Genomic DNA, 27,033 nt, shown 5'->3' on the forward strand with positions numbered 1-27,033 from the left:
TTTGAGTTTTGCTGAGCCTTTTTCTGTTGTCTCAGATTATGATCTTAAGCAGATGGACTGAATCTTACCTTAAGTATTTGACTATTAGGATCTTTCACTTAAGTTGGTTGTCATATCGGCAAATATATCGATTCACATTATAAATAAATGGTATGCAAAAATTAAATATATTTAAACAATAATTAAAAGTTGCAATGGATGAGAAACATATGAACCATTGATTGAAGTAACATAGCTTGGTTGGAAAAGGCAGCTGGTACTGAGCCACATATACCAAGTGGGTTTAGGTTTGATCCCTTGACCATCTTACATTAACTGATATCAACAGAACAGCAATAGGACTGCTACAAATGGCCTCAATACAACAACTTTAATGTAAAGAAACATCCCAAGGCGCTTCACAGGAGGGTTATAAAGCAAAATTTGACACCGAGCTACATAGGAGATATTCAGGCAGATAACCAAACGTTGACTCAAAGAGGTAGGTGTTAACGAGTGTCTTAAAGGAGGAAAGAGATGTTTAGGGAGGGAATCCCAGAGCTAAGAGCCTTAGCAGCTGAAGGCAAGGCCACCAATAGTGGAGCAATTAAAATCGGGGATGCTTAACAGGCCAGAGTTAGAGGAGTACAGATATCTCGGAGGGTTGTGAGGCTGGAGGAGATTATAGAAATAGGGAGGGACGTGGCGATAGAGGGATTTGAAAGCAAGGATGAGTATTTTAAAATCATGGCAGTACTTAACTGGAAGCCAATGTAGGTCAGCAAATACAGGGGTGATGGGTAACCAGAACTTGGTACAAGTCAGGTCATGGGTAGCAGAATTTTAGTTGACCTCAAGTCTACCAGGGGTAGAATGTGGGAGGCTGGCCAGGAGTGCGTTGCAGCAGTCAAGTCTAGAGATAACAAAGGCATGGATGAGAGTTCCAGCACAGATGAGCTGAGGTAGGGGTGGAGTTGGGCAATGTTTTTACAGAGGTGAAAATAGGAGATCTTAGTGATGGCATGGATATGTGGTTGGAAGCTCATCTCAGGGTCAAATATGACACCAAGGCTGCGAATAGTCTGAGTTAGCTTCAGCCAGTTGCGAGGGAGAGGTACAAAATCATTAATTGGAAATGCAGTGTGGAGTGAGGACTAAAGACAGTGGCTTCAGTCTTCACAATATTGATTTGGAGGATGTTTCTGCTCATCCAGCACTGTATTTTTAAATTTATTTTAGAGATACAGCACTGAAACAGGCCCTTCGGCCCACCGAGTCTGTGCCAACCAACAACCACCCATTTACACTAACCCTGCAGTAATCCCATATTCCCTACCACCTACCTACACTAGGGGCAATTTACAATGGCCAATTTACCTATCACCTGCAAGACTTTAGCTGTGGGAGGAAACCAGAGCACCCGACGAAAACCCACGCGGTCACAGGGAGAACTTGCAAACTCCACACAGGCAGTACCCAGAATTGAACCCAGGTCCCTGGAGCTGTGAGGCTGCGGTGCTAAACACTGCGCCACTGTGCTGCCCTTGCTAACCACTGCGCCACTGTGCCATATATTGGACAAGCAGTCGGATCATTTGGAGAAATGGTTGAAAAAAACAGGGTTCCTGTCCCTGATCATTTCTCAGGAATGCCTACAGGGAAAAAGAACCCAACCTGAACCCGACCGATCCACAGCGGACCTGAGCCCAACCTGGCGCAAGTCCCTTCAAATTTTGCCCGAGCCCGACGCACCCCGAGCCCGACCCCACTCGACCGACCTGAGTCCAACCCGACCATCCCTTTACTTACCTTCCTACTGGGAAGCTCCATGAAGCTGAAGCGCATACGTGATGACATCATAGTGACATCACTCGCTCACTGCGCAGACTCAGTTTCGTCCCGGACTCCCATCTCAGGTAAGTTTTTTATTTTTAATACTTACCGGCAGAGCACTTAGCCTATGTGTCCAGCCCGAACCAACTCGAGCACGACCCGGACTGGGCCAACTCGACCCGAGCCCGAAAGCCGGACCTGGAAGAGGGGCCCAACCCGACCCGAACCCAACACATGTCGTCAGGTCCCGTCAGGTTCAGGTCGGGTAGCAGGCCTTTAATGCCTACTGCAAATGTCAGCTGTGGAGATTGAATGACAGAATCAGAGTCATATCTAGCACAAAGGAACATTGTTGTTCCAGGCCAATCATCTCAGCCCCGGGACACTGTTGCAGGAGTTCCTTAAGGCAGGGGCTTAGGTTCAACTAGCTTCGGCTGCTCTACTCCATCATAAGATCAGAAGTGGCGCTGTTTGCTGATGATGGCACAGTGTTCAGCTTTATTTGCAATTCCTCAAAAATAATGTAGTCTGCACCCACATGCAGCAAGATCTGGACAAATTCCAGGCTTGGGCTGAGATTTGGCAAGTGTCACGGACTTGTAATTAATTTTTTCTCCTTGGATTAAAAAAAGTGTACCTTTAAGACTCTGTTAACACAGTACACCTTTAGGAAGAGAAAGTTCTGGAGACACAGTGTGCCACAGCTGCATTTTTGTTACCCTGGGCAACAGCAGGAGAGAGAGAGATCACATGGTAATGTTTCCACTTGGCTGTGTGTGGAACTGGCAGAAACCGGCTGAGACCAGTTAGTTTTGAGAGACTTTCCAACGAGGTGTACTGAAGAGAAAGAAGCTGTCTGTTTCCTCTCAGCAAAAATTCTACAAGGAGCTACAAGCCAAGTTAATTCCATGAGTAAAGAAGAAAAGCCTTTTTAAAGAAATCATTGGTATTGCTGTGCTCATGGTTCAAAGAACTGTGTAATGCTTGCTGCAGCTGAAGAGTTGAATGCCTATCGACTGAAGAACTATTTTCATCAAATCCACATGAAGACTTAAAGTGACCTTTGACTATTTCCACATTAGAAGACCTCATCCATCAGGAATATAAGCTACAAAAAACTTACTTATTTATTCTTAAGAGACAGCTAATTTTAAAAACTCTACTTTTAAAACTGGTTAAATGTCAGTTTTTGAGTGCATGTGTGTGAATGCGGGAGTTAGGTTAAAATAAGAAGTTATAAGGTCTTTAGACATAGGTTTATCTTAATAGTGTTTAAGATTTCATTTTTTAATAAATAGTTAATTTGTTGTTGTCTAAAGATACTTGGTTTGGTCTGTTTCATTCTGGGGTTACTAGAGTGTTTAATTTGGCTGTTTTCCAATTGGGTGTGAAAGCTTAATAATAAGCTGCGACTGTGGAGTGACGGGACTGAATTGACAGTGCATTGCTCCCGCTGCGGTCATAACACAAGTAACATGCACATCACACAAGTGCTAGACAATGAACATTTCAAATAAGAGAAAGCCTAATCACCTCCTTTTGACATCAGTGGCATTACCATTGACCCCCAACATCAATGTTCCAGGGGGCCACCATTGTTGACCAGAAGCTTAATTGGATCGGTCACATAAATATCGTGACTACTCAGGTCCGAAGCTTTGTATTCTGCAGTGAGTGGTTCACTCTCTAACTCAATCAAAGCCTCTGCACCATCTATAAGGCATAAGACAGGAGTGTGATGGAATACTCTTCACTTGCCTGGATGGATGCAGCTGTAAGGACATTTACGAAGCTCACCACCATTCAGGACAAAGCAGTCTATTTGATGGGCATTTCATCTACTAGCCTAAATATCCAACCTCTCTATCACTGGTGTACCATGGCAGCAGTGCGCACTAAGGTGTGGATTGCAGTAACTCATCAAAACTTCTTTGGCAGCACCTCCATGACTTCCACTGTATAGAAGGACAAGGCTGCAGGTGCATAAGAAAATGATCAGTTTGAAGTTCCATAAATCACATACCATCCTGACTTGGATATATATCGTTGTTCATTCATCATCATTGGGTCAAAATCCTGGAACTCCCAACTAAACAGCATTGTGGGAACACCTTCAGCACTTGGAGCAGCAGTTCAAGAAGCAGGCCCAACATCACCTTCTTAAGGGCAAATGGGGGTGAGTAATGAATCCCGGACTTGCCAGAGACACCCCACCCTTAGAATGAATTAAATAAATAGGAAAAGAACATGTATAAGGCTGAAACTAAGATGTTGGATTTACACATGGGAAGGACCAAACGAAAGAGTGACAACAGATTCCTTAAGCTAATCTGAAGTTACTGCTGTCATGAATTTCCTGACAGCACACACAGATAGCTCTGTCAGGATTCCTAGAGTACGACTGATGGTAGGATTATGCCATTTTCACTGAGTCCACTCAGGGAGATAACTCTTCAGGAGGGGAAAAGTGAACATTGCAGGTTGGCCTATACAGTTAGTAGAGGCCACCATGCACATCAATCAGCTCAAGCTGGTTTAGCTGATATCGACGCTAAATATCAAGATTGAGTCAGCATGCATTCTCTCTACTTCAACCATTATTGATGAACTTTTGTCACTGGAAAAATTCAGGGTTTCTTTAGGGACTGATCAGTGGATCCAATGCCAGGAACAGTTGGGGGCTAGCAGTAATGATATGTAAGGAGTTGAGCAGGATGCCTAAGCAAAATGTAAAACTGGCTGTTAGTCCAAACTGTAGAACCGACATGTAACCAGATTGGTAATAGGGGACAAGTACTTTTAGAATAGCTTTATTAACTAATTTATGAAAGATGTTTGATCACAGAGCACCAGTAGTCCAATTACATCAAAGATATGTAACCAACAGAATGGTATTAGAGGAACAGTTGAATGTATTTGGTAATAATACTACTCGATTGGTCTCATTTGATTAACTCTGGGTCTGCGTGGATTTACAGCATTTTATCACACCACAGGAAGTACCTCTTCAATCTCAGGTCTGTAAGCAACTAGTGTTTCCTCAACTATTTCCTCATCCTGTATCTCCTTGGGTGCCTTTAGCAAGAAGGATATGGCATTGTACCCAGGCTTCCCTAAAGATCTGGCACACATTCTGGGGCTATAAATTTAAGTTGCTCAATGCTACAGTTAGCAAATGTATCGCTTAGTGGTGTTGAGCCATACATATGGGAAAAGTACCATGTTCAGTCTCTGGTTTGTATTTTATTAGCTGCTCTTAGTAAAGGCAACAATGGGGTGCTACAATTGGCCTCAGTGTTGCTGGACAAGTAAGGGAAAATCAATCAAGTTCCCTCTCCTAAATAAAATCTTTGACCTTTGATCGAAAATGTGCATATGAGCATGTCGGGGAGGAAATGATTGACTCAGCTGTGATATCTTCCACAGTCTTATACCCTGTTCACACTCATTGTGATGGAAGGGGTTGTCGACAGTGCTATCAAGCAGGACTTACCAATAACCTGCTCATCGATACAGTGTTTGGGTTCCGTCAGGTCAATTCTTTAACAAGATGTGGGCATCGCTGGCAAGGCCAGCATTTATTGCCCATCTCTAATTGCCCTTGAAAAGATGGTGTTGAGCCACCATCTTCAACTGTTGCAGTCCGTGTGGTGAAGGTGCTCATACAATGCTGTTAAGGTAGGGGGTTCCAGGATTTTGATCCAGTGACAATGAAGGAATGGTAATATATTTCCAAATCAGGATGGTGGGAACTTGGAGGTTGTGGTGTCCCCATGCGCCTGCTGTCTTGTCCTTCTAGGTGGTGGAGGCCGCAGATTTGGGTGCTGCTGTTGAAGAAGCTTTGATAAGTTGCTGCATTGCATCTTGTAGGAGATACACACCATAGCGACAGTGCACCAGTGGTGGATGGAATTAAAGTTTACGGTGTTGGATCGGGTGCTGATCAAATGGGTTGCGTTGTCCAGTGGTGCACTGTGGCTGCAGTGTGCACCACCTACAAGATGAAATGCAGCAACTTGCCAAAGCTTCTTCAACAGCTAAATGCTTACAGACCTGATACTGAAGCGGGGAACACCAGTTGATGTGCAACTGGCATCCAAACTGCCATCAGTACCACTGACTGGTCCATGCTACAGACCATGGCATGCATGCACCTTGAGTGCTGCCACATAGGGGTCTCCAAAAGGTTGGCCACTTTCTCAATGGAGGAGCTCATGCATTCAAAGCCCATGACTCTGCACTACTTCAGGAAACTCTGGCATGTGGGAACACATCTGTTGCTGCTGGTCTAAGTAGAGCCTTCTTTCTTGTGAGTCCCGAGGCCCTACATCTGCGCCCAGCTGAGCATGGCTGTATCTGTCCTCCATCATCCAAGGGGGATAGCCCACAGCTGCCTCTGTCTCTCTCACCACCTCCTGTTCACTAGTGCCATGCTCATCACCCAGTGCCACCTATTTAACCACGCACGAAGACCCACTGAGGTGAGTGTATCTGCAGTGGTGGAGGATATGCTTGTAAGATATGATGGTGCTATCACAGTTTGTTCTGATGGCTGTGGTGCCATTACAGAACTCAGTAGTTGCTCCTCCATGTCAGAATCTATGGGAAACACAAGAAGAGATCATGCGTATGAGCCTTTGAGAACAGAAGCCTCTGCAGTGTTGAGGCTTTCCAATGCAGCTGAGTCTTTGGCATAAAAACAGAAAATGCTGGAAATACTTAGCAGATCAGGCAGCAACTGTGGAGACAGAAACAGAATTAACATTTCAGGTCTCTGACTTTTCATCAGCACCGGGGGAAGTTAGAAATGTAATAGGTTTTGAGCAAGTGAAAGGAGGGGGTTGCTGTGGAAAGAAGAAAAAAGGGAAGGTCTGTAATAGAATGGAGGGCAGGAGAGATTAAATGACAAAGGTTTCATATTGCAAGGCCAAAGGGAGTGGTAATGGGACAAGAAAAGAAACAAAGCAGGATAACTGCCGTCCGAAGACAAAGTGAAGGAAAAAGAGTGAAATAAAAGAAAAAAACCAACCAGTAAAGAGACACGAACCAAAATCAGGGCAGAGGTTATGATCTAAAATTATTGAACGCAATGTTGAGTCCAGAAAACTGTAAAGTGCCCAGTCGAAAGATGAGGTGCTGTTCCTTGAGTTTGTATCGAGCTTCATTGGAACACTGTAGCAGGCCAAGGACAGAAAGGTCAGCATGGGAGCAAGGTGAAGAATTAAAATGACAGGCGACTGGAAGCTCAATGTCACTTTTGCGGACCGAATGGAAGTGTTCCTCAAAGTGGTCACCCAGTCTGCGTTTGGTTTTCCCAGTGTAGAGGAGATCACATAGCGAACAGCAAATACAATATACTAAATTGAAAGATGTACAACTAAATTGCTGTTTCACTTGGAAAGGTGTTTGGCACCTTGGATGGTGAGAAGGGAGGAGGTAAAAGGGCAGGTATTGCATCTCCTGTGCTTGCATGGAAAGGTGCCGTAGGAAAGGGGGAAGGTGTTATGGTGATTGAGGAGTAGACCAGGGTGTCGCGGAGTGAACAGTCCCTTCAGAGTGCTAAAAGGGGAGGGGAAGATTTGTGATTTGGTGGTGGCATCACCCTGGAGGTAGCAGAAATGGCGGAGGATGATCCATTGAATACGGAGGCTAATGGGGTGGAAGGTGAGGACAAGGGGAACCCTATTGTAGTTCTGGGAGGGAGGGGAAGGGGCGAGAGCAGAAGTGCGATAAATAGATCAGACATGGTTGAAGGTCCTGTCAACCCTGGCAGGTGGGCAAGTCCTTGGTTTAGAAAAAAGGGAGACATATTATAAGCACTAGTATGAAAGGTGGCATCATCTGAACAGATGCGATGGAGACAGAGAAACTTGGCAAATGGAATCGAGTCCTTACAGGAAGCATGGTGTGAGAAAGTGTAGGCAAGGTAGCTGTGGGAGTCTGTGGACTTAAAGTTAATATTAGTTGATTGCCCATCCCAGAAAGGGAGACAAAGAGGTCAAGGAAGGGAAGAGTCGGCGATGGACCATGTGAAGGTGAATGAAGGGTGAAAATTGGAAGCAAAGTTGATGACATTTTCCAGTTCAGTGCAAGAGCAGGGAACTACACCAATACAGTCATCAATGTATTGAAAAAAGAGGTGAGGGAGGGGGCCTGAGTAGGATTGGAACAAAGAATGTTCCACATAGCCTGCATCGGGTGGCACAGTGGTTAGCACTGCAGCCTTACAGCTCCAGCAATCCAGGTTCATTTCTGGGTGCTGCCTGTGCAGAGATTGCAAGTTCTCTCTATGACTGCATGGGTTTCTGCCAGGAACTCCAGTTTCCTCCCACAGCCAAAGACTTGCAGGTTTATAGGTAAATTGGCCCTAATGTAGGTAGGTGGCAGGAGAATGGTGGGGATGAGGTAGGAAATATAGGATTATTATAAATGGGCAGTTGTTGGTCAGCCCAGACTCGGTGGGCTGAAGGGCCTGTTTTAGTGCTGTATCTCTCTATGACTCTAAAAAGGTAGGCATAGCTGGGACCCATGTGGGTACCTATAGCAACACCTTTTACTTGGAGGAAGTGAGTGGAGTTGAAGGAGAAATTGTTCAATGTGAAAAAAAGTTCAGCCAGATGCAGGAAGGTGGTGATGGCTGGGGATTGGTTGGGCCTCCATTCAAGGAAGAAGTAGAGAGCTCTCAGACTGTCCTGATGGGAGGAGTTGTGGAGGGATTTGACATCCATGGTTAAAGGGGCTAGGAAACTTTAAATGATGGAGAGCATCGGAAGAGTCACTGACATAGGTGGGAAGAGACTGATAGGGTTGAGGGCAAGAGAATTAAAATGACAGGTAACTGGGAGCTCAGGGTCACGCTTGCAGAATTAATGAAGATGTTCTTTGGCATGCTGATGGATGGGGAGAGTGCACTTCATCTCCTTCATCTACAGATTGCAATATCTTTTCATCCTCTCTACCAGGATTGCCCATCTCTTCTCCTCTGACTTGCTCCTGCGGGGCCACCCCTGCGATCTCCATAGGTCCCTCCTCATGGCAGTGAGTGTAATATCCAGGTTACTATACTCTTTGTATCGAATAAAAATAGTAGTCTGTGGGTTAAGGTAACTGGAGTTTATTTACAAACATTTATCAACCAAGGCTGCCACTACAATACTCCTCACATGAGGCTCTGTACAATCCATGACATCACATCCTGTAATGATGCTTATAGTCTATTTACATATCTACCTAGCAACAACCTACATCACATTATACCACAGTGAGGATGTGGAGGCAGGGCACCTGCTCCTGTCAGAGCCGTTTCTGTGGCATTGTGAGCCCTTTTCTCCTCCAAGGTCAAAAGAGAGAGAGATAAGGTACTGCTGGCCTCTCTGACCAGTGCCAATGGCTCATACACATAAGAAGCTGCATGTATCAATGCTGACAGGTCCTCAACAACACAAGGTCTTTAAACCTTGCTGAGAGGTCAGTAAGTATCCTGGGCACACATTTCTCCCAAGTCCAGAAGCATCATGCATCCTCAAGCTCCTCAGCTGGAGTGTATGCTGGAGGTTGAATACCCAAAGGCCTGTCATCAGGGTCTGGTGTTGGGCTCAACTTGCCAGAGAGAAAAAAGTCATTGAGCTTTTTACTGCACTGGACCCAGTTGCTCCGCACCACACTTCAGCTGGTGACGGACGGTCTCAGCCCCCTTCATCTATGCTAGCTTTGTTTGGCTGGGTGGCCTTCTCCTTCCACCCTCCAGAAAGAGGACCTCCCTCCTCTCCCTCACCCTCCAGGAGAGCCTCAAGGTCGGTGTTAGAGAATCGAAGGGTAGCCCTGCGCTGGGTGCCAGGCTTCTACCTCTCTTTCTGGATCCCTGGTGCTTGCATTTTTCCCTGAAACAACAGCCACAGTAATGGCATTTGTGATGTGTTTACAAGGGGGCCGCACTCCAGCTGTCCTGCCTCCATTCCCGCGCCCGCACCTGCTAATTGGCTGCCCAAACCAATCCAGCCAATTAGAAGTCTGCCTTCGGAAAAATCCTGGGCTGTGACTATCTCCTCCTACCAACTACATGGAAAAATCCTGCCCACGTCGAGGCCACCAGTTGGTTTATGACCAGCGCTCAACCCCTGTTGGATGGCACTCGGATCAGTCCTGTTCAGTGCTGTAGTCGAGTGGTGACTTTCCCCTCCAATTCCTGCCAGTTTGCCAACAAGGCTTCCTCAGTGGGGATCAGGTAGACTCCCAGATAAAGGAGGTGTGTGGTGCTCCTTCCTCTAGCAGGGAGTCCACCTGTCACTGACCCACCAGGAGTCTGGAATATTTCTCCCAGTTGATCCTCACAGAGGATGTAGCAGAAAAGATCTGCTGGCACTCGTGCATCCTCCGCAAGTCAATAGAATCTGTGACCAAGAGGAGCACATCATCGGCGTAAACCAAGAGGATGACCCATATGCCAGCCCACACAGAGCCAAACCAGCCAACATCCTGTGAAGCAGGCACAGGAATGGCTCTACGCAGATGGTATATAATTGGCAGGACATGAGGCATCCCTGACGTATTCCCAAAATGAAGGGATGCCATCAAGGATATATCAACTTTGGCCACTCTGTGGCGGCGTACAAAAGTCAGACCCAGGCCAAAAAATGAAGCCTGAATCTGACAGTGCGCAGAGCCCTGAAAAGATATTTGTTGAACGCCTTCTCCTGGTTGAGGGAGAGAAAGGCGACCGACAGACCAGTCCTCTGGGAAAGATGGATCAGGTCCTGGACCAGATTGATGTTGTCCTGGATGGACCAGCTGGGGCCGTGTAGGACTGGTTAGGGTAGATGATGTGAGCCAGCACGGAGCCCGGGCATTAGACACAGCCTGGGAAAAGATCTTAGAATCCATACTGAGGAGGGAGACCAGGGGTCAGTTCTAAGCAGGCGGAGATCGCCCCTCTTTGGCAGCAGGGCAATGACTGCTCTGTGCCACAAGAGGGACTACGTGTCGTCTTGAAGGCAGTGCCCCTAAGACCCTGCGCCTCAGGTCTCTCTTCTGAGGAGGGGCTGGGGCATGTACCAAAAACTGGGAGGAGTGCAAGCCAAAAGAGAAGCAGAAAATGGGCACTTCATTCCAGGTAAGAACCTGGTTATCAGGTGCCAGGCACTCTCAGTATTGCTGTACGTGGCCCATACCTGGCTCCTGCACCATGACAGTTACCCAAGCCATATTACGTTTTATCTGGAGATTGAAAATGAACTGTGTCTGCAGGGACACGATGTTCAAACCTCTAGATAAAGGGGACAAAATGTACCCAATGTCGCCATGATCCTGATGGCTACCTTGGTGTGCGGCTGCATCATGCTGTGTGTCGACCCTCGGTACGCAAATACCAAGTATCACTCGTATAAAAACAGAAAATGCTGGAAACACTCAGCAGGTCAGATATCATCTGTGGAGAGAAAAACAGAGTTCATGTTTCAGATCTGTGACCTACGTACTGAGGTTCAATCTGTGCCCGGTATTGTGAAGGATTGGTCTGGCCACGTTACCGGAGAATGCGCCATTCAGTTGGACTGTGCCGTAACACCTGTCTCTCGTGGAAAAGTCTGTGCAGGAAAACATCTTTGACCACAAATCTATCAAGCCACACATAACGTCCTCAAGGCCCTGTGGGAAAGGGAGATGGTGGATCCTCTCAGATGGTTCCCTGAGGAGACTGTCAAAATCATTTGGCAGAATGCCTCTTCGCCAGGATTTTCAAACAAGCATGGAGACCTGGCTGATGGTGAGAAAGGCCCACCCGTCAGATCCTTCATGCATAACCAGAGTCTCAGCACCACCTTATGCTGCCCATGAGGTGCTGCATTGAGGAAGAGACAGTCACCCACCTCCTACTGGAATGTGACTTTGTAAAGAAGGTCTGGAAAGAGATGCAGTAGTCTCTGTTGAGATTCATCCCAAGCAGCTCCCTAACACAAGACTCAATGCTCTACAGGCTGTTCCCAGGGACGCATACCGAGATAAATATCAACTGCTGCTGAAGGATCATTATCTCAGTGAGAGACCCTCTGTGGTCTGCCTGAAACTTGCTGGCCTTCCAGTGCAAAGAGTTGTCGATGACTGAGTGTCGCAGACTGGTACATTCCAAGGTCCAGGATTACGTGCTGAGGGATACACTAAAACTTGGGGCAGGCGCAGCAAAGGGGAAAGGACACAGTCTAAGGCCCTCTCACACTGCCGAGGGGCTGGAACCTTTATAAAAACCCCTCGGGCTGTATGTACCGGAGAAAGTTTGACATGAAATTTAATTGTATATTGTTAATATAACCTGCAATTCTAAGTGCAGTGAGGCACCTCAGAGTAAACTGTTATTACTTTATGTAATGTCAAAGTTGAATTGATATGTTACAAATTTTATTAATAAAATATATTTTTGGAAAAAAAATCCGATTCCGTTTTGAAAGTTACCTTTGAATTTGCTTCAGGCAGTGCATTCTAGGTCATAACAACTCACTGGCTAAAAAGAAATTCTCCTAATTTTCCCTTCTGAATTTTTGGTCAATTATCTTAAACCTTTATCCTCTGGTTACTGACACTTCCTGCTCGTGGAAACAGTTTCTCCCTATCTACTCTCTATCAAAACCACTCATAATCTTGAGTACTTCTATTAAACCTCCCCTTAACCTTCTCTAAACAGAACAATCCCAGCTTCTCTAGTCCCCACATAGGGCTCTCATCCCTAAATTTCAATAAAACAACCCATGTCCCTCTTTGCCTCAGCTCATCTGCTGCTGAAACCTTCATCCATGCTTTTGTTGGCTCCAGACTCAACTATTGCAATGCTCTGCTGGTTGGCCTACACCTTCCACTCTCCATTAACTTAAACTAGTCCAGAATACTGCAGCCTGTATTATTACTTGCACCAAGACCTGAAAACAATCACCCCAATGCTCCCAGGCTGACAAAGCCTCAAATTTAAAATTCTCATGCTAGTGTTCAAGTGCCTCCTTGGCCCATCTCGCCATATCTCTGTAACTTCCTCCAACCCTTTGACGTCTCTGTGTACCTCAAATTCTGGTCTCCAATTTTCATCCCCCCATCATTGGCACCCGTGTCTTCAGCTGACTAGGCTCTAAGCAGCAGATTTTCTCCTAAATTTCACCTTCTTTAATTACATAGAATTTTCTGGACAGAAACAGGTAATTCGGCCCAACAGGTTTCTGCCCACGTCTATGCCTCATTGAACCCTCTTCCCACTCTACTTCATCTCACCCTATAACTCTATTGCTTTCCCCTGAATTCCTGATTGGAGTTATCAGTGACTATCCTTTTTATGTCTTGAACTCCTCACTGATCCTTCAAGCCTTTTTTGAGAAAGCTTTTGGTCACCTGTTCCAATATCTTCAATGTGATCCAGTGTCAAATTTAGCCCGATAACGCTCCTGTAATGCGCCTCGGACATGGCAAATGCATGTCATTGATGTTTTTTACGCCCTGTTTCAGGTAAATCCGTATATTGAATATACTGTTTAAATAATTGGGGAAAGACCTGAATCTGAATACTTTACCTCAGACTGTCGCTAACTAACGCAGTTTCAGGTAATTGGAAGCTCCCTGTTTATTAGGCCGGCCTTCGCACACTGGAGATTGTGCTGCCTGAACTTTTAGCAGGTCAGCGCTCTTCGGAATGTTTCTCTGACGTTTCAGAGTTCGGGCCCCACCCACCCTCTCTTTAATTAAACTTTCTTCCTTCTCTGTGTCCAGGTCGGTGTATTATCACACGCAGTGTGGGCTTCGACTGCGAGTTTATTAACAGCAAGATGCGTTTTGTTATTCTTTAAAAAGTTTACAAAGGCGACGCAGTGAATCTCGTGAGCTGAAACACGGAGAGAAAAGGGTGGAATAAAAGTTTCACAAGAGTTTCCTGGATGGGGATGGAGGCAAGTTGGCGGAATATTCTGCTGTTGCTGGTGGGCAGCGTCTTCTTGCATCAGGTAAGGATGAACTGAGATTTCCAGGGCCTCTCCGTGTTTGTCAAGAGCGGGCGGAGGGAGGTAACTCACTGTGTTCAACTGAGGATGCCGAGGCTGCCCTGTGCACCTGTCGAGCCGAGTCAGGTAGCTTTGCAGTCTCTCCCGCTGGAATAAGGGCTGTGGGTGCAGACACTGCCCCTGGATGTAGAGTTTTTTTGCCTGCGGATTATACCATTGTTGTGCTAGTTCGTGTAACATTTAGTGTAACGCTTCCCAGGGTCCTAACGCCGTCTGTTACGAATTTGTTTACCGATTAACTCGACTGCTATGTATTGCATAATCACGATTTAACAAACGTACGTTGAAATCTTCAAATTCAGTTTTACGAGTATACTTTTAAAAATCCCTTTCATAGAACTGACCCTGTTATGTTCCAATCTGTGTATACAAACCTGAACTTACCTGCTTGTATTCATCATTAATGTTAGTTACTATATTATAAAAAAAGGTGGCAGCAACCAGGATTTAAGAGAACAAGACATTTAGAATGTTACATATTTAAAATGTGTAATATTGTAAAATGCTCTGTCTGCTACACTGGAATCTTTCGATAATCTTCAGTTTATTTGTACTGTGATTCTCAACATCAAGAAATCGTGCCTTGATGCCATCACACTAAACTACGTCTGTGGTTGATTCTGCAGATGTTGACCCCATGGTGGATCATTATTGCAGTGTGAATTCTGTGGTATCTGATTTTATACTCCTCAGGAATATTTTCCGATCAGGTTTCTGTACCAGTAGAGCAGGTGATTGGGAATGGAAGGATCCTTGTTGATTTCTGTAAAAGGGTGTTAAGTAACTATAAACCTGTATCCATGCTCGTGATGTGATTGATGACTGAGGATCAAATGAAATATTTCACATGTAAACAATTAGTTTTAGACGTTAAGTTATAATGAGTAGAATTTTCAAAGAATTCCTGGAGAAAAAGTGCATATTAAGTTTTTGTTTTCTGTTCAGTTATTTTTATAGAAATGAATCATTGCATTTCTTCAAATTTTAATGACCATGTTCTCTGTGAGCAGAATACAATTACAGCTGGAAGACAGTTGAAAGACATAAGCACCTTATCAGGTTCTTGGGTAATGGTCCATAGCACCGTTATGATTAACTGCTTCTAAATGTATCCTGTAGGGATGGGTCTTCCCAACCCACCCTTTTTTTTGTTGTATAAATGGATTTGAAATTACTGAGTTTGTTTCCTTTTTAAAAGACCTCCAGTAACGCAAAAGAGGCACTGTTTTTGCCATGTTACATTTAGCCAAAGTCCCAAATGACAATGAGTCCACTGCCTTTAATTAATGGTATTGTTTGTAAAATAAGCCTCCTTGTTATAATGGTTTCCTTTTTACTATAGATTCACAGACCCTAAAGTCAGTTTTCATTTCTGCCCCAGTTACTGCAAAGTGTTCACTTCATTTAGTCATCTGAGGACTAGTTTACTGAATAAAATGATGGCAGGAGAATAAAAATTATTTCACAGTCAATATCTGAACATTCAGCACCAACTTCTGAAGTCACTAAATGGGAGATGTTCAGGTTATTTAGCTAAAAATGGCTGCTTCTGTTCATTTGGGTGTTGAGACATACTAGAAGTTAATCCTGAAGTAAATGTTCAGATTTGATGTAGAGCAAATAAAGTATTACTCTAGCATTTCTGGCTTTGCTTCTACACTAGAATTTGAAAAATTAAATTGCTGATCAATATTAATATTAGGGTAGGTGTTCCTTTAAGTTTTTTCTCTCGTTCCTTAGGTTCCAGTCCTAGGCCACCTTCCTCCTCCCTGCATTCTCATGGTGTTCGAATCAAGACTTGTCACACCATCACTTACTCCTAGGATGTCAATACTGTAGAGTCATAGAGCTATACAGCACAGAAACAGGCCCTTTGGCCCATTGTGTCCATGCCGGCCATCAAGCACCTATCTATTCTAGTCCAATTTTCCAGCACTTGGCCCATAGCCTTGTATGCTATGGCGTTTCAAGTGCTCATCTAGATACTTCTTAAATGTTGTGAGGGTTCCTGCCTCGACCACCTCTTCAGGCAGTTTGTTCCAGATTCCAACCACCCTCTGGGTGAAAAACTTTTTCCTCAAATCCCCCTAAACCTCCTGCCCCTTACCTTAAATCTGTGCCCCTGGATATTGCCACCTCCGCTAAGGGAAAAAGTTTCTTCCTATCTACCCTATCTATGCCCCTCATAATTTTGTATATCTCAATCAGGTCTCCCCTCAGCCTTCTCTGCTCTAAGGAAAATAACCCCAGCCTATCCAGTCTCTCATCATAGCTGACATGCTCCAGCCCAGGCAATGTCCTGGTGAATCTCCTCTGCACCCTCTCCAGTGCAGTCACATCCTTCCTATAGTGTGGTGCCCAGAACTGTACACAGTACTCCAGCTGTGGCCTAACTAGCCTTTTATACAGCTCCATCATAACCTCCCTGCTCTTATATTCTATGCCTCGGCTAATAAAGGCAAGTATCCCATGTGCCTTCCTAACCACCTTATCTACCTGTGCTGCTGCTTTCAGTGATCTATGGACAAGCACACCAAGGTCCCTCTGTACCTCCTAGGGTCCTACCATCTATTGTATTTAGTTTTCCCAAAATGCATCACCTCACACTTCTCAGGATTAAATTCCATTTGCCACTGCTCTGCCTATCTTACCAGCCCATCTATATCATCCTGTAACCTAAGGCTTTCCTCCTCACTATTTACGACACCACCAATTTTCATGTCATCTGCGAACTTACTGAGCATACCTCCTATATTCATATTTAAATCATTAATATACACTACAAACAGCAAAGATTCCAGCACTGATCCCTGCGGTACACCACTGCTCCAGCTTCCACTCACAAAAACAACCCTCGACCATCACCCTCTGCCTCCTGCCACTAAGCCAATTTTGGATCCAATTTGCCCTGGACCCCATGCGGGACCTCATCAAACTCATTAGAACTCATTACCTCCCTGAGTCTGCCATTCCAGCTCTGAACTACAGGCTTTTAAAATGCAAGCTTAAGACCGCCTAATGCCTGACTGTAAAATACAAGAAGACTTGCAGAATGGGCATTAATTGGCAAAAGAATTACAATGTAGATAGTGGGAGGTGGTGCATTGTGGTAGGAAGAGTAAGGAGACCACATACTGCTCAGATAATGGTCTAAATGGGGTAGAGGAGCAAAGGGATCTCGGAGTACAGATGCACAAATCGCTAAAAGTAACAACGCATATTAATCGAGTACATTTCTGGAGGGGGAGAATTGAAAAGAAATGGAAATTAGGTTACGCTTGTATCCACATTCAGTTACACTTGTATAAAACTTTGGTTAGACCACACTTGGAGTTTTGATCTCCATCGGATATAAAGGGACAGACAAAAGTGCAAAAAAACATTTAGAAGGATAATACCAGAACTGAGAGGATATACTTATCAGGAAAGGTTGAACAGGTTGTGCCCTTTTTTTCTAGAAAAAGAGAAGGCTGACGGGTGACCAGATAAAGGCCTTGAATGTTATGATGGGATTTGATATTTTAGACGTAGAGAAAATGATAGGGAATTCAGGAGAAACCTGTTTACACAAAGAGTGGTAAGAATGTGGAACATTCTACTACAAGGAGTCATTGAGGCGAGAAGTGTGGATGTTAGATAAGCACATGTTAGCAAAGAATAGATGGATATGGTGATAGGGTTAGATGGCTAGTGTAGGAAGATGTTCACCTAGATTATAAATGCTGGCGTAGATCATAAACACCACCAGTTGGTCCAAATGACCTGTTTCTATGCTGTTTACTCTATGTATTTCTTTGTAATCATTACTCCCTGATTTACCTCATCATTGCTCCTGATCCTTTTAACTGGCAGTGTTGTTCTGCAATAGAGGCTTAGGCTGTACACTTCGTCGAAATTTTAAAAATTGCAGTGCTTGTTGAGTCTGAACTCAATGAAAGGGGTTGGATATACATTTCTTAAACTGTATTCACAGGAGTTGACTTAAAAACTGAGAAAATGGGAATCATTTTGGTTAATGCATGTTGTTTGATCTTTCCAAACTACACATTATCCATGTCAGAGCTCTACCCTAACCCAAGAGGGTAGTTTGACAACCTGCTCCCAGTGGTGTGCAGGGAATTTCCCTGTGATGTCATTTGGTTTTCTCCTTTTGCTTTCCCTGGGAGATGCTGCAGCAACGCTCAGCACCAACCCAAAATAGTACAATTGAGAACCCTGCATGTTGCATTTCATAATAGGGAGTTTGGGTGCCATTACTCTGATACCCTGGTGCTTTTTTCTCACTGCTGTTGCCCCAATATATCATCTCGTTTTTTCTTGAAGTTGTTGATTCTGCTGGGGATACTTAGAACCATAGAAAAGTTACGGCACAGACAGAGGCCATTCAGCTCATCGTGTGTGCGTCCACTGAAAAAGCTAGCCATCCATTCTAATCTCACCTTCCAGCAACTGGTCCTTTAGTTTTGCATGTTTCAGCACTTTAGGTGTAGATTCAGATACCTTTTAAATGAGTTGAGGGTTTCTGCCTCCAACACCGATCCAGGCAGTGAATTCCAGACACCCACCACACTCTGGGTGAAAATTTTTTTCCTCGTGTCCCCTCTAATCCTTCTACCAATCACCTTAAATCTGTGCTCCCTAGTAATTAACCTCTCCGCTAGGGGAAACTGGTCCTTCCTTTCTATTCTATCTTTTGTACACCTCAGTTAAGTCACTTCACAGCCTCCTCTGTTCCAAGGAAAACAACCCTAGCCTATACAATCTTTCCTCAAAGCTGCAACTTACAAGCCCTGGCAACATTCTTGCAATTCTCCTCTGCACTCTCTCCAGAGCAATTATGTTCTTCCTGTAATGTGACGACCAGAACTGTACGCAATATTCCAACTGTGGCCTAACCAGTATTTTCTACAGTTTCAGCATTACATCACTGCTTTGGTATTCTTTTTCATGGCCAATAAAAGAAAACATTCCATATGCCTTCTTCAGAACTTTATCTACCTGTCCTGCCACCTTCAGGAACCTGTGGACATGCACTCCAAGGTCTCTCACTTCTTCTACCCCTCTCAATATCCTCCTGCTTATTGTGTACTGCCTTGTTCCGTTTGCCTTCCCCAAATGCATTACCTCACATTTCTGCAGATTGAATTCCATTTGCCACTTTTCTGCCCACTCAACCAAACCATTAATATCATTCTGGAGTCTATGGCTATCCTCTTCACTATCAACTACATGGCCAATTTTTGTGTTATCTGCAGATTTCCCAATCATGCCTCACTTAAGTCCAAATTATTAATGTATACCACAAACAGCAAGGGACCCAACACTGAGCCCGGTGGAATGCGACTGGTAACAGCCTTCCATTCGCAGAAACATCCATCGACCGTTACCCTTTTTTCCCTGTCACTGAGCCAATTTTGGATCCAACTCGCCATATTCCCCTGTATCCCATGGGCTTTTACTTTTCTGACCCCGCCTGCCATGTGGGACCTTGTCAGATGCCTTACTAAAATCCATGTAGACAACATCCACTGCACTACCCTCATCAATCCTCCTTGTTACTCCCTCAAAAAATTAAATTAATTAGTAAGACATGACCTTCCCTTAACAAATCCATGCTGACTATCCCTGGTTTAATCCGTGCCTTTCTAAGTGACAGTTTATCCTATCTCTCAGAATTGATTCTAATAATTTGCCCACCACCGGGGTCAGACTGACCAGCCTATAATTATTTGGTCGATCCCTTGCATCCTTTTTAAACAAAAGTGCAACATTGGCAGACCTCCAATCGTCTGGTACCTCACCTGTATCTAGTGAGGATTTGAAGATGATCCTCCGAGCATGCGCTATTTCCTCCCTGGCTTCTTTTAACAGCCTGGGATACAATCCATCCGGTCCTGGTGATTTATCCACTTTCAAGGATGTCAGATCCTCTAGTACTTCCTCTCTCATTATGAATATTATATCTAATATTTCTCGCTCCTCCTCTTTTACTACAATGTCTGCATCGTTATTCTCCTTTGTGAAGACAGAGACAAAGTACTCATTAAGAACCCTGCCCACATCCTCTTCAGCCATGCATAAGTTCCCTTGTACATCTCTGATAGGCCCTACCCTGTCCTTAGTTATCCTCTTGCTCTTAATGTATTGATAAAATATCTTTGGGTTTTCCTTGATTTTTACCTGCCATTATTTTTTCATGTCCTTTCTTTGCTTTCCTAATTTCCTTTTTTACTTTACCCCTGCACTTTCTGCACTCCTGATCTGTACTCCCTTTCTTTTTTATTCATTCATGGAATGTGGGCATCACTGGCTAGGCCAGCATTTATTTGCCCATCCCTAATTGCCTTGAGAAGGTGGTGATAAGCTGCCTTCTTGAGCCACTGCAGTCCATGTGGTGTTGGTACACACACAATGCTGTTAGGAAGGGAGTTCCAGGATTTTGATCCAGCGGCAGTGAAGGAACGGTGATGTAGTTCCAAGTCAGGATGGTGTGTGACTTGGAGGGGAACTTGCAGGTGGTGGTGTTCCCATGCATTTGCTGCCATTGTCCTTCTAGGTGGAAGAGGTCTTGGGTTTGAAAGGTGCTGTCTAAGGAACCTTGGTGCATTGCTGCAGTGCATCTTGTAGATGGTATACACTGCCGCTACTAGGTGTTGGTGATTGAGGGAGTGAATGGCACTGCATCCGCAAACAGTCAAGCGGGCTGCTTTGTCCTGTATGGATGTTAACCTAGAATTTAGAACTGGAGCTTCGGTCTCCACTACTCTGATCATTACATAAGAACATAAGAACTCGGAGCAGGAGTAGGCAATTCAGCCTCTCGAGCCTGCTCCACCATTCAATACGATCATGGCTGATCTCATCTCTGCCTCAACTCCACTTTCCTAACCATCGTCCATAACCCAGCAAAGGAGAACCAAGGGATTGATTAAGAAGGAGAAAATAGAGTATAAGAGCAAGCTTGCGGGGAACATAAAAACTGACTGTAAAAATTTCAATAGTTATGTGAAGAGAAAAAAAATTGGTGAAGACAAATGTAGGTCCCTTACAGTCAGAAACAGGGGAATTTATTGTGGGGAACAAAGAAATGGCTGACCAACTAAATGCATACTTTGGTTCTGTCTTCACAAAGGACGACACAAATATCATACCAGAAATGTTGGGTAACACAGGGTTTAGTGAGAGAGAGGAACTGAGGGAAATCAGTATGAGTAGAGAAATGGTGTTGGGGAAATTGATGGGATTGAAGGCCGATAAATCCCCAGAGCCTGATGGTCTGCATCCCAGAGTACTTAAGGAAGTGGCCCTAGAAATAGTGGATGCATTGGTGGTCATCTTCCTAGATTCTATAGACTCTGGAACAGTTCCTATAGATTGGAGAGTAGCTAATGTAACCCCACTATTTAAAAAGGGAGGTAGAGAGAAAGCAGGGAATTGTAGACCAGTCAGCCTGACGTCGGTAGTGGGGAAAATTCTAGAGTCCATTATCAAAGATTTTATAGCAGAGCACTTAGAGAGCAGTGGTAGAATCGGACAGAGTCAGCATGGATTTACGAAAGGAAATCATGCTTGACAAATCTACTAGAATTTTTCGAGGATGTAACTAGTAGAGTTGATGAGTGGGAGCCAGTGGATGTGGTTTATTTGGACTTTCAGAAGGCTTTCGACAAAGTCCCACAAGAGATTAGTGTGTAAAATTAAAGTGCATGGGATTGGGGGTGGTGTATTACGATGGATAGAAAATTGTTTGGCAGTCAGGAAACAAAGAGTAGGGATAAATGGGGTCTTTTTCCGAATGGCAGGCAGTGACTAGTGGGGTACCGCAGGGATCGGTGCTTGGACCCCAACTATTCACAATATATATTGATGATTTTAGATGAGGGAACTAAATGTAATATCTCCAAATTTGCAGATGACACAAAACTGGGTGGGAGGGTGAATTGTGAGGAGGATGCAGAGAGTCTTCAGGGTGATTTGGACAAGTTGAGTGAGTGGGCAAATGCATGGCAGATGCAGTATAATGTGGATAAATGTGAGGTTATCCACTTTGGTAGCAAAATCAGGAAGGCAGATTATTATCTGAACGGCTATAAACTGAGAGAGGGGAATATGCAATGAGACCTGCGTGTGCTCGTACACCAGTTGCTGAAGGCAAGCATGCAGGTGCAACAGGCGGTCAAAAAGGCAAATGGTATGTTGGCCTCGATAGCAACAGGATTCGTGTACAGGAGCAGGGATGTCTTGCTGCAAATATACAGGGCCTTGGTGAGGCCACACCTGGAATATTGTGTGCAGTTTTGATCTCCTTATCTGAGGAAGGATATTCTTGCTATAGGGGGAGTGCAGCGAAGGTTTACCAGACTGATTCCTGGGATGGCGGGACTGACGTATGAGGAGAGATTGAGTCGGTTAGGATTATATATATTCACTGGAGTTCAGAAGGGTGAGGCGGGGATCTCACAGAAACCTATAAAATTCTAACAGGACTTGACAGGGTAGATGCAGGAAGGATGTTCCCAATGGTGGGGGAGTCCAGAACCAGGGGTCATAGTCTAAGGAAAAGGGTAAACCTTTCAGGACTGAGATGAGGAGAAATTTCTTCACCCAGAGAGTGGTGAGCCTGTGGAATTCACTACCACAGAAAGCAGTTGAGGCCAAAACATTGTATGTTTTCAAGAAGGAGTTCGATATAGCTCTTGGGTCTAAAGGGAGCAAAGGGTATGGGGCGAAAGTGGGAACAGGTTACTGAGTTGGATGATCAGCCATGATAATGAATGGCAGAGCAGGCTCGAAGGGCCAAATGGCCTACTCCTGCTCCTATTTTCTATGTTTAACCCTTCAACCCATTACTAATTAAAAATCTGTCTATCTCCTCCTTAAATTTACTCAATGTGCTGGCATCCACCGCACTCTGGGGTAGTGAATTCCACAGACTCGCGACCCTTTGAGAGAAGTAATTTCTCCTCATCTCTGTTTTAAATCTGCTACCCCTTATCCTAAAACTATGACCTCTCGTTCTAGATTGCCCCACCAGAAGAAACATCCTCTCTACATCTACTGTGTCAATCCCCATAATCATCTTATATACCTCAATTAGATCTCCTCTGATTCTTCTAAACTCTAGAGAGTAAAGGCCTAAACTGCTCAATCGTTCTTCATAAGGCAAACCTCTCATCTCTGGATTCAATCTAGTGAACTTTCTCTGAACTGCCTCCAATGCAACTACATCCCTCCTCAAGTAAGGGGATCAGAACTGTAAGCAATACTCCAGGTGCAGTCCCACTAATGCCTTGTACAGTTGCAGCAACACTTACCTACTTTTATACTCTATTCCTTTAGCAATAAATGCCAAAATTCAAGTTGCTTTACTTATTACCTGCTGTACCTGCATACTAGTTTTCTGCGATTCATGCACGAGGACACCCAGATCCCTCTGCGCTGAAGCACTCTGAAGTTTCTTTCCATTTTTAGATAATTTGCCTTTCTATTCTTCCGACCAAAATGGATAACCTCACACTTATCCACGTTAAACTGCATCTGCCAAATTTTGGCCCATCCACCTAACCTATCCATGTCCATTTGTAAATTTCTTATTTCTTTATTGCAATTTACTATCCACCTATTTTAGTGTCATCTGCAAATTTGGCTATAGTACCTGCATGCAAGTCATTCATATAGATTGTAAACAGTTGACTCCCGACTCTCTGTTTTCTGTTGGTTGGCTAATCCTCTATCCAAACTAATAAATTGCCCCTAACCCCATGTGATCTTATCTTGTGTATTAACCTTTTGTGCGGCACCTTATCAAATGCCTTCTGGAAGTCCAGATATACTATATCTACAGGATCCCCATTATCCACTTTACTTGTTACACCTTCGAAGAACTCTAGCAAATTAGTCAAACACAATTTATCCTTTATAAAACCATGCTGACTCTGTTGGATTGTGTTTTGACTTTCTAAATGTCCTGTTATTACTTCCTTAATAATGGATTCTAACAATTTCCCAATGACAGATGTTAAACTAACTGGTCTATAGTTTCCTACTTTCTGCCTCCGTCCCTTTATGAATAAGGGTATTTATATTAGTGTTTTTCCAATATACTGGAACCTTTCCTGCATCCAGGGAATTTTGGAATATTGTAACCAATGGATCCACTATCTCCACTGCCACTTCCTTTAAGACCCTAGGATGCAGGCCATCAGGCCCTGAGGACTTGTCTGCCTTCAATCCCAATAGTTTGCTCAGTACTTTTTCCCTAGTGATGATGATTGTTCTAAGTTCCTCCCTTTCTATAACCTCTGCATTACCTGTTACTATTGGGATGGTACTAGTGTCCTCCACCATGAAAACTGAGGCAAAATATTAATTTAGTATCTCTGCCATTTCTGTGTTCCCCACTATTAACTCTCCATTCACATCCTCCAAGTGACCAACATTCACTTCAGCTACTTTCTTCCCTTTTATATACTTATAGGTTTATATACTTATAGGTGGGCACTGAGGAAATGGCTTATTACCTGCACCAGATTCCACCCCCCTCCCCCCCCCCTTTTACCCCCCTTCCACCCCCCCCCCCACCCCCGTCCCCTTCCCTGCTCCACCCTCTCAGCTCACCCCCTCACAACCCCGTCCCAGCCCGCCCCCCCCTCGCACCATCTTCACCCCGCACCCCCTTCCCCTGCACCCCCCCCACCCCCTCCCTCTACCCCTCCCCCTTGCATCCCCTCCTCCCACCGGCACCATCCTACACCTGTGTAGGGGCCCCAACAACCCCACTGCCTTGTGGGCGTCTCGGGAGAGACCAAGGCTAAGGGAGTAAACCCTAACAGAAAATCCGGAGCGGAACCCGTAGGCGGTCATGTGTCACCTTTGGCATGTTTCCGGCAGTTCCTGCAGCCATACTGGTGCCAAACGTCGTGTCCTGCACTCCTTTGGACCCCACCAGAAAGGCCGAGAGGGGGGTTTTGACGACTGGGCAATTCTCAACCTCCATAAATTTGCCCAGGCATGCGCCATGGAGAGGTCACTCCATAGTTGCCTCACAGCGACTAAAACAACACGGAAGGCAGCAGTTACGGGTTATAAGTCCAGATAAATTGGCGTAGAAACTGGGCGCCACGGGTTGCCTTTGTCGGTGGGAGAGGTCATTGCACTTCACTGGACAGCTACCGCCCGCCTCAAACCGGGCAGCCCCCGGTCAATAAGGTTCTGTCCCGCCACAGTCTGCCTGCTTCAATGGGTGCTTGGAGCTCAGGGTCATTGCCCGAAAGGTGGACTGATACACCGCACCAAACAACATGAAAAAAGGAAAGAAGGTACCAGCCCTTCGCTTTGCAAGCTGGAACGTCAGAACTATGTGTCCTGGCCTTTCGGAAGACCTTACACAAATCAACGATTCTCGGAAGACCGCCATCATTAACAACGAGCTCAGTAGATTCAATGTGGACATTGCAGCACTTCAGGAGACTCGCCTCCCCGCGAGTGGCTCTCTAGCAGAGCAAGACTACACCTTCTTCTGGCAGGGCAGGGATCCTGAAGAACCAAGACAGCATGGAGTGGGCTTCGCCATCAGAAACTCCTTGCTCAGCATGATAGAGCCTCCCTCAAATGGCTCGGAACGCATACTGTCCATCCGACTGCTCACCACCTCTGGTCCAGTACACCTACTCAGCATCTATGCTCCAACACTCTGCTCCGCACCTGAAGCTAAAGACCAGTTCTATGAACAACTCCATAACATCATTAGCAGCATCCCCAACACCGAACACCTATTCCTGCTGGGGGACTTTAATGCCAGGGTTGGGGCCGACCATGACTCATGGCCCTCCTGCCTTGGGCGCTATGGCGTTGGAAGGATGAATGAGAACGGGCAGAGACTGCTTGAGTTGTGTACCTATCATAACCTCTGCATCACCAACTCGTTCTTTCACACTAAACCCTGTCACCAGGTTTCATGGAGGCACCCAAGATCACGTCGTTGGCACCAGCTAGACCTCATTGTCACAAGGCGAGCCGCCTTAAACAGTGTTCAAATCACACGCAGCTTCCACAGTGCGGACTGCGACACCGACCACTCCCTGGTGTGCAGCAAGGTTAGACTCAGACCAAAGAAGTTGCATCATTCCAAGCAGAAGGGCCATCCGCGCATCAACACGAGCAGAATTTCTCACCCACAGCTGTTACAAAAATTTCTAAATTCACTTGTAACAGCCCTTCAAAACACTCCCACAGGGGATGCTGAGACCAAGTGGGCCCACATCAGAGACGCCATCTATGAGTCAGCTTTGACCACCTACGGCAAAAGTGCGAAGAGAAATGCAGACTGGTTTCAATCTCATAATGAAGAGCTGGAACCTGTCATAGCCGCTAAGCGCATTGCACTTTTGAACTACAAGAAAGCCCCCAGCGATTTAACATCCGCAGCACTTAAAGCAGCCAGAAGTACTGCACAAAGAACAGCTAGGCGTTGCGCAAACGACTACTGGCAACACCTATGCAGTCATATTCAGCTGGCCTCAGACACCGGAAACATCAGAGGAATGTATGATGGCATGAAGAGAGCTCTTGGGCCAACCATCAAGAAGATCACCCCCCTCAAATCTAAATCGGGGGACATAATCACTGACCAACGCAAACAGATGGACCGCTGGGTTGAGCACTACCTAGAACTGTACTCCAGGGAGAATGCTGTCACTGAGACTGCCCTCAATGCAGCCCAGCCTCTACCAGTCATGGATGAGCTGGACAGACAGCCAACCAAATCGGAACTCAGTGATGCCATTGATTCTCTAGCCAGCGGAAAAGCCCCTGGGAAGGACAGCATTACCCCTGAAATAATCAAGAGTGCCAAGCCTGCTATACTCTCAGCACTACATGAACTGCTATGCCTGTGCTGGGACGAGGGAGCAGTACCCCAGGACATGCGCGGTGCCAACATCATCACCCTCTATAAAAACAAAGGTGACCGCGGTGACTGCAACAACTACCGTGGAATCTCCCTGCTCAGCATAGTGGGGAAAGTCTTTGCTCGAGTCGCTCTGAACAGGCTCCAGAAGCTGGCCGAGCGCGTCTACCCTGAGGCACAGTGTGGCTTTCGTGCAGAGAGATCGACTATTGACATGCTGTTCTCCCTTCGTCAGATACAGGAGAAATGCCGTGAACAACAGATGCCCCTCTACATTGCTTTCATTGA

The 27,033-nt window shown here is 45.2% G+C and overlaps 1 protein-coding gene across 1 annotated transcript in view; it reads left to right on the forward strand.

The window, feature by feature from the left end:
- Nucleotides 1–13,503: 13,503 nt before the first annotated feature.
- The window catches only part of ptprja (protein tyrosine phosphatase receptor type Ja), a 192,527-nt gene continuing 178,997 nt past the window's right edge, over nt 13,504–27,033 (forward strand). The window contains exon 1 of the mRNA XM_068046060.1: nt 13,504–13,781. Coding sequence (XP_067902161.1) covers nt 13,716–13,781 — 66 coding nt within the window. The 5' untranslated portion in view covers nt 13,504–13,715. The remainder of the gene's footprint in view (nt 13,782–27,033) is intronic.

Source organism: Heterodontus francisci, chromosome 14, assembly GCF_036365525.1.
Source record: "Heterodontus francisci isolate sHetFra1 chromosome 14, sHetFra1.hap1, whole genome shotgun sequence".
In the NCBI taxonomy this organism is placed as follows: domain Eukaryota; kingdom Metazoa; phylum Chordata; class Chondrichthyes; order Heterodontiformes; family Heterodontidae; genus Heterodontus; species Heterodontus francisci.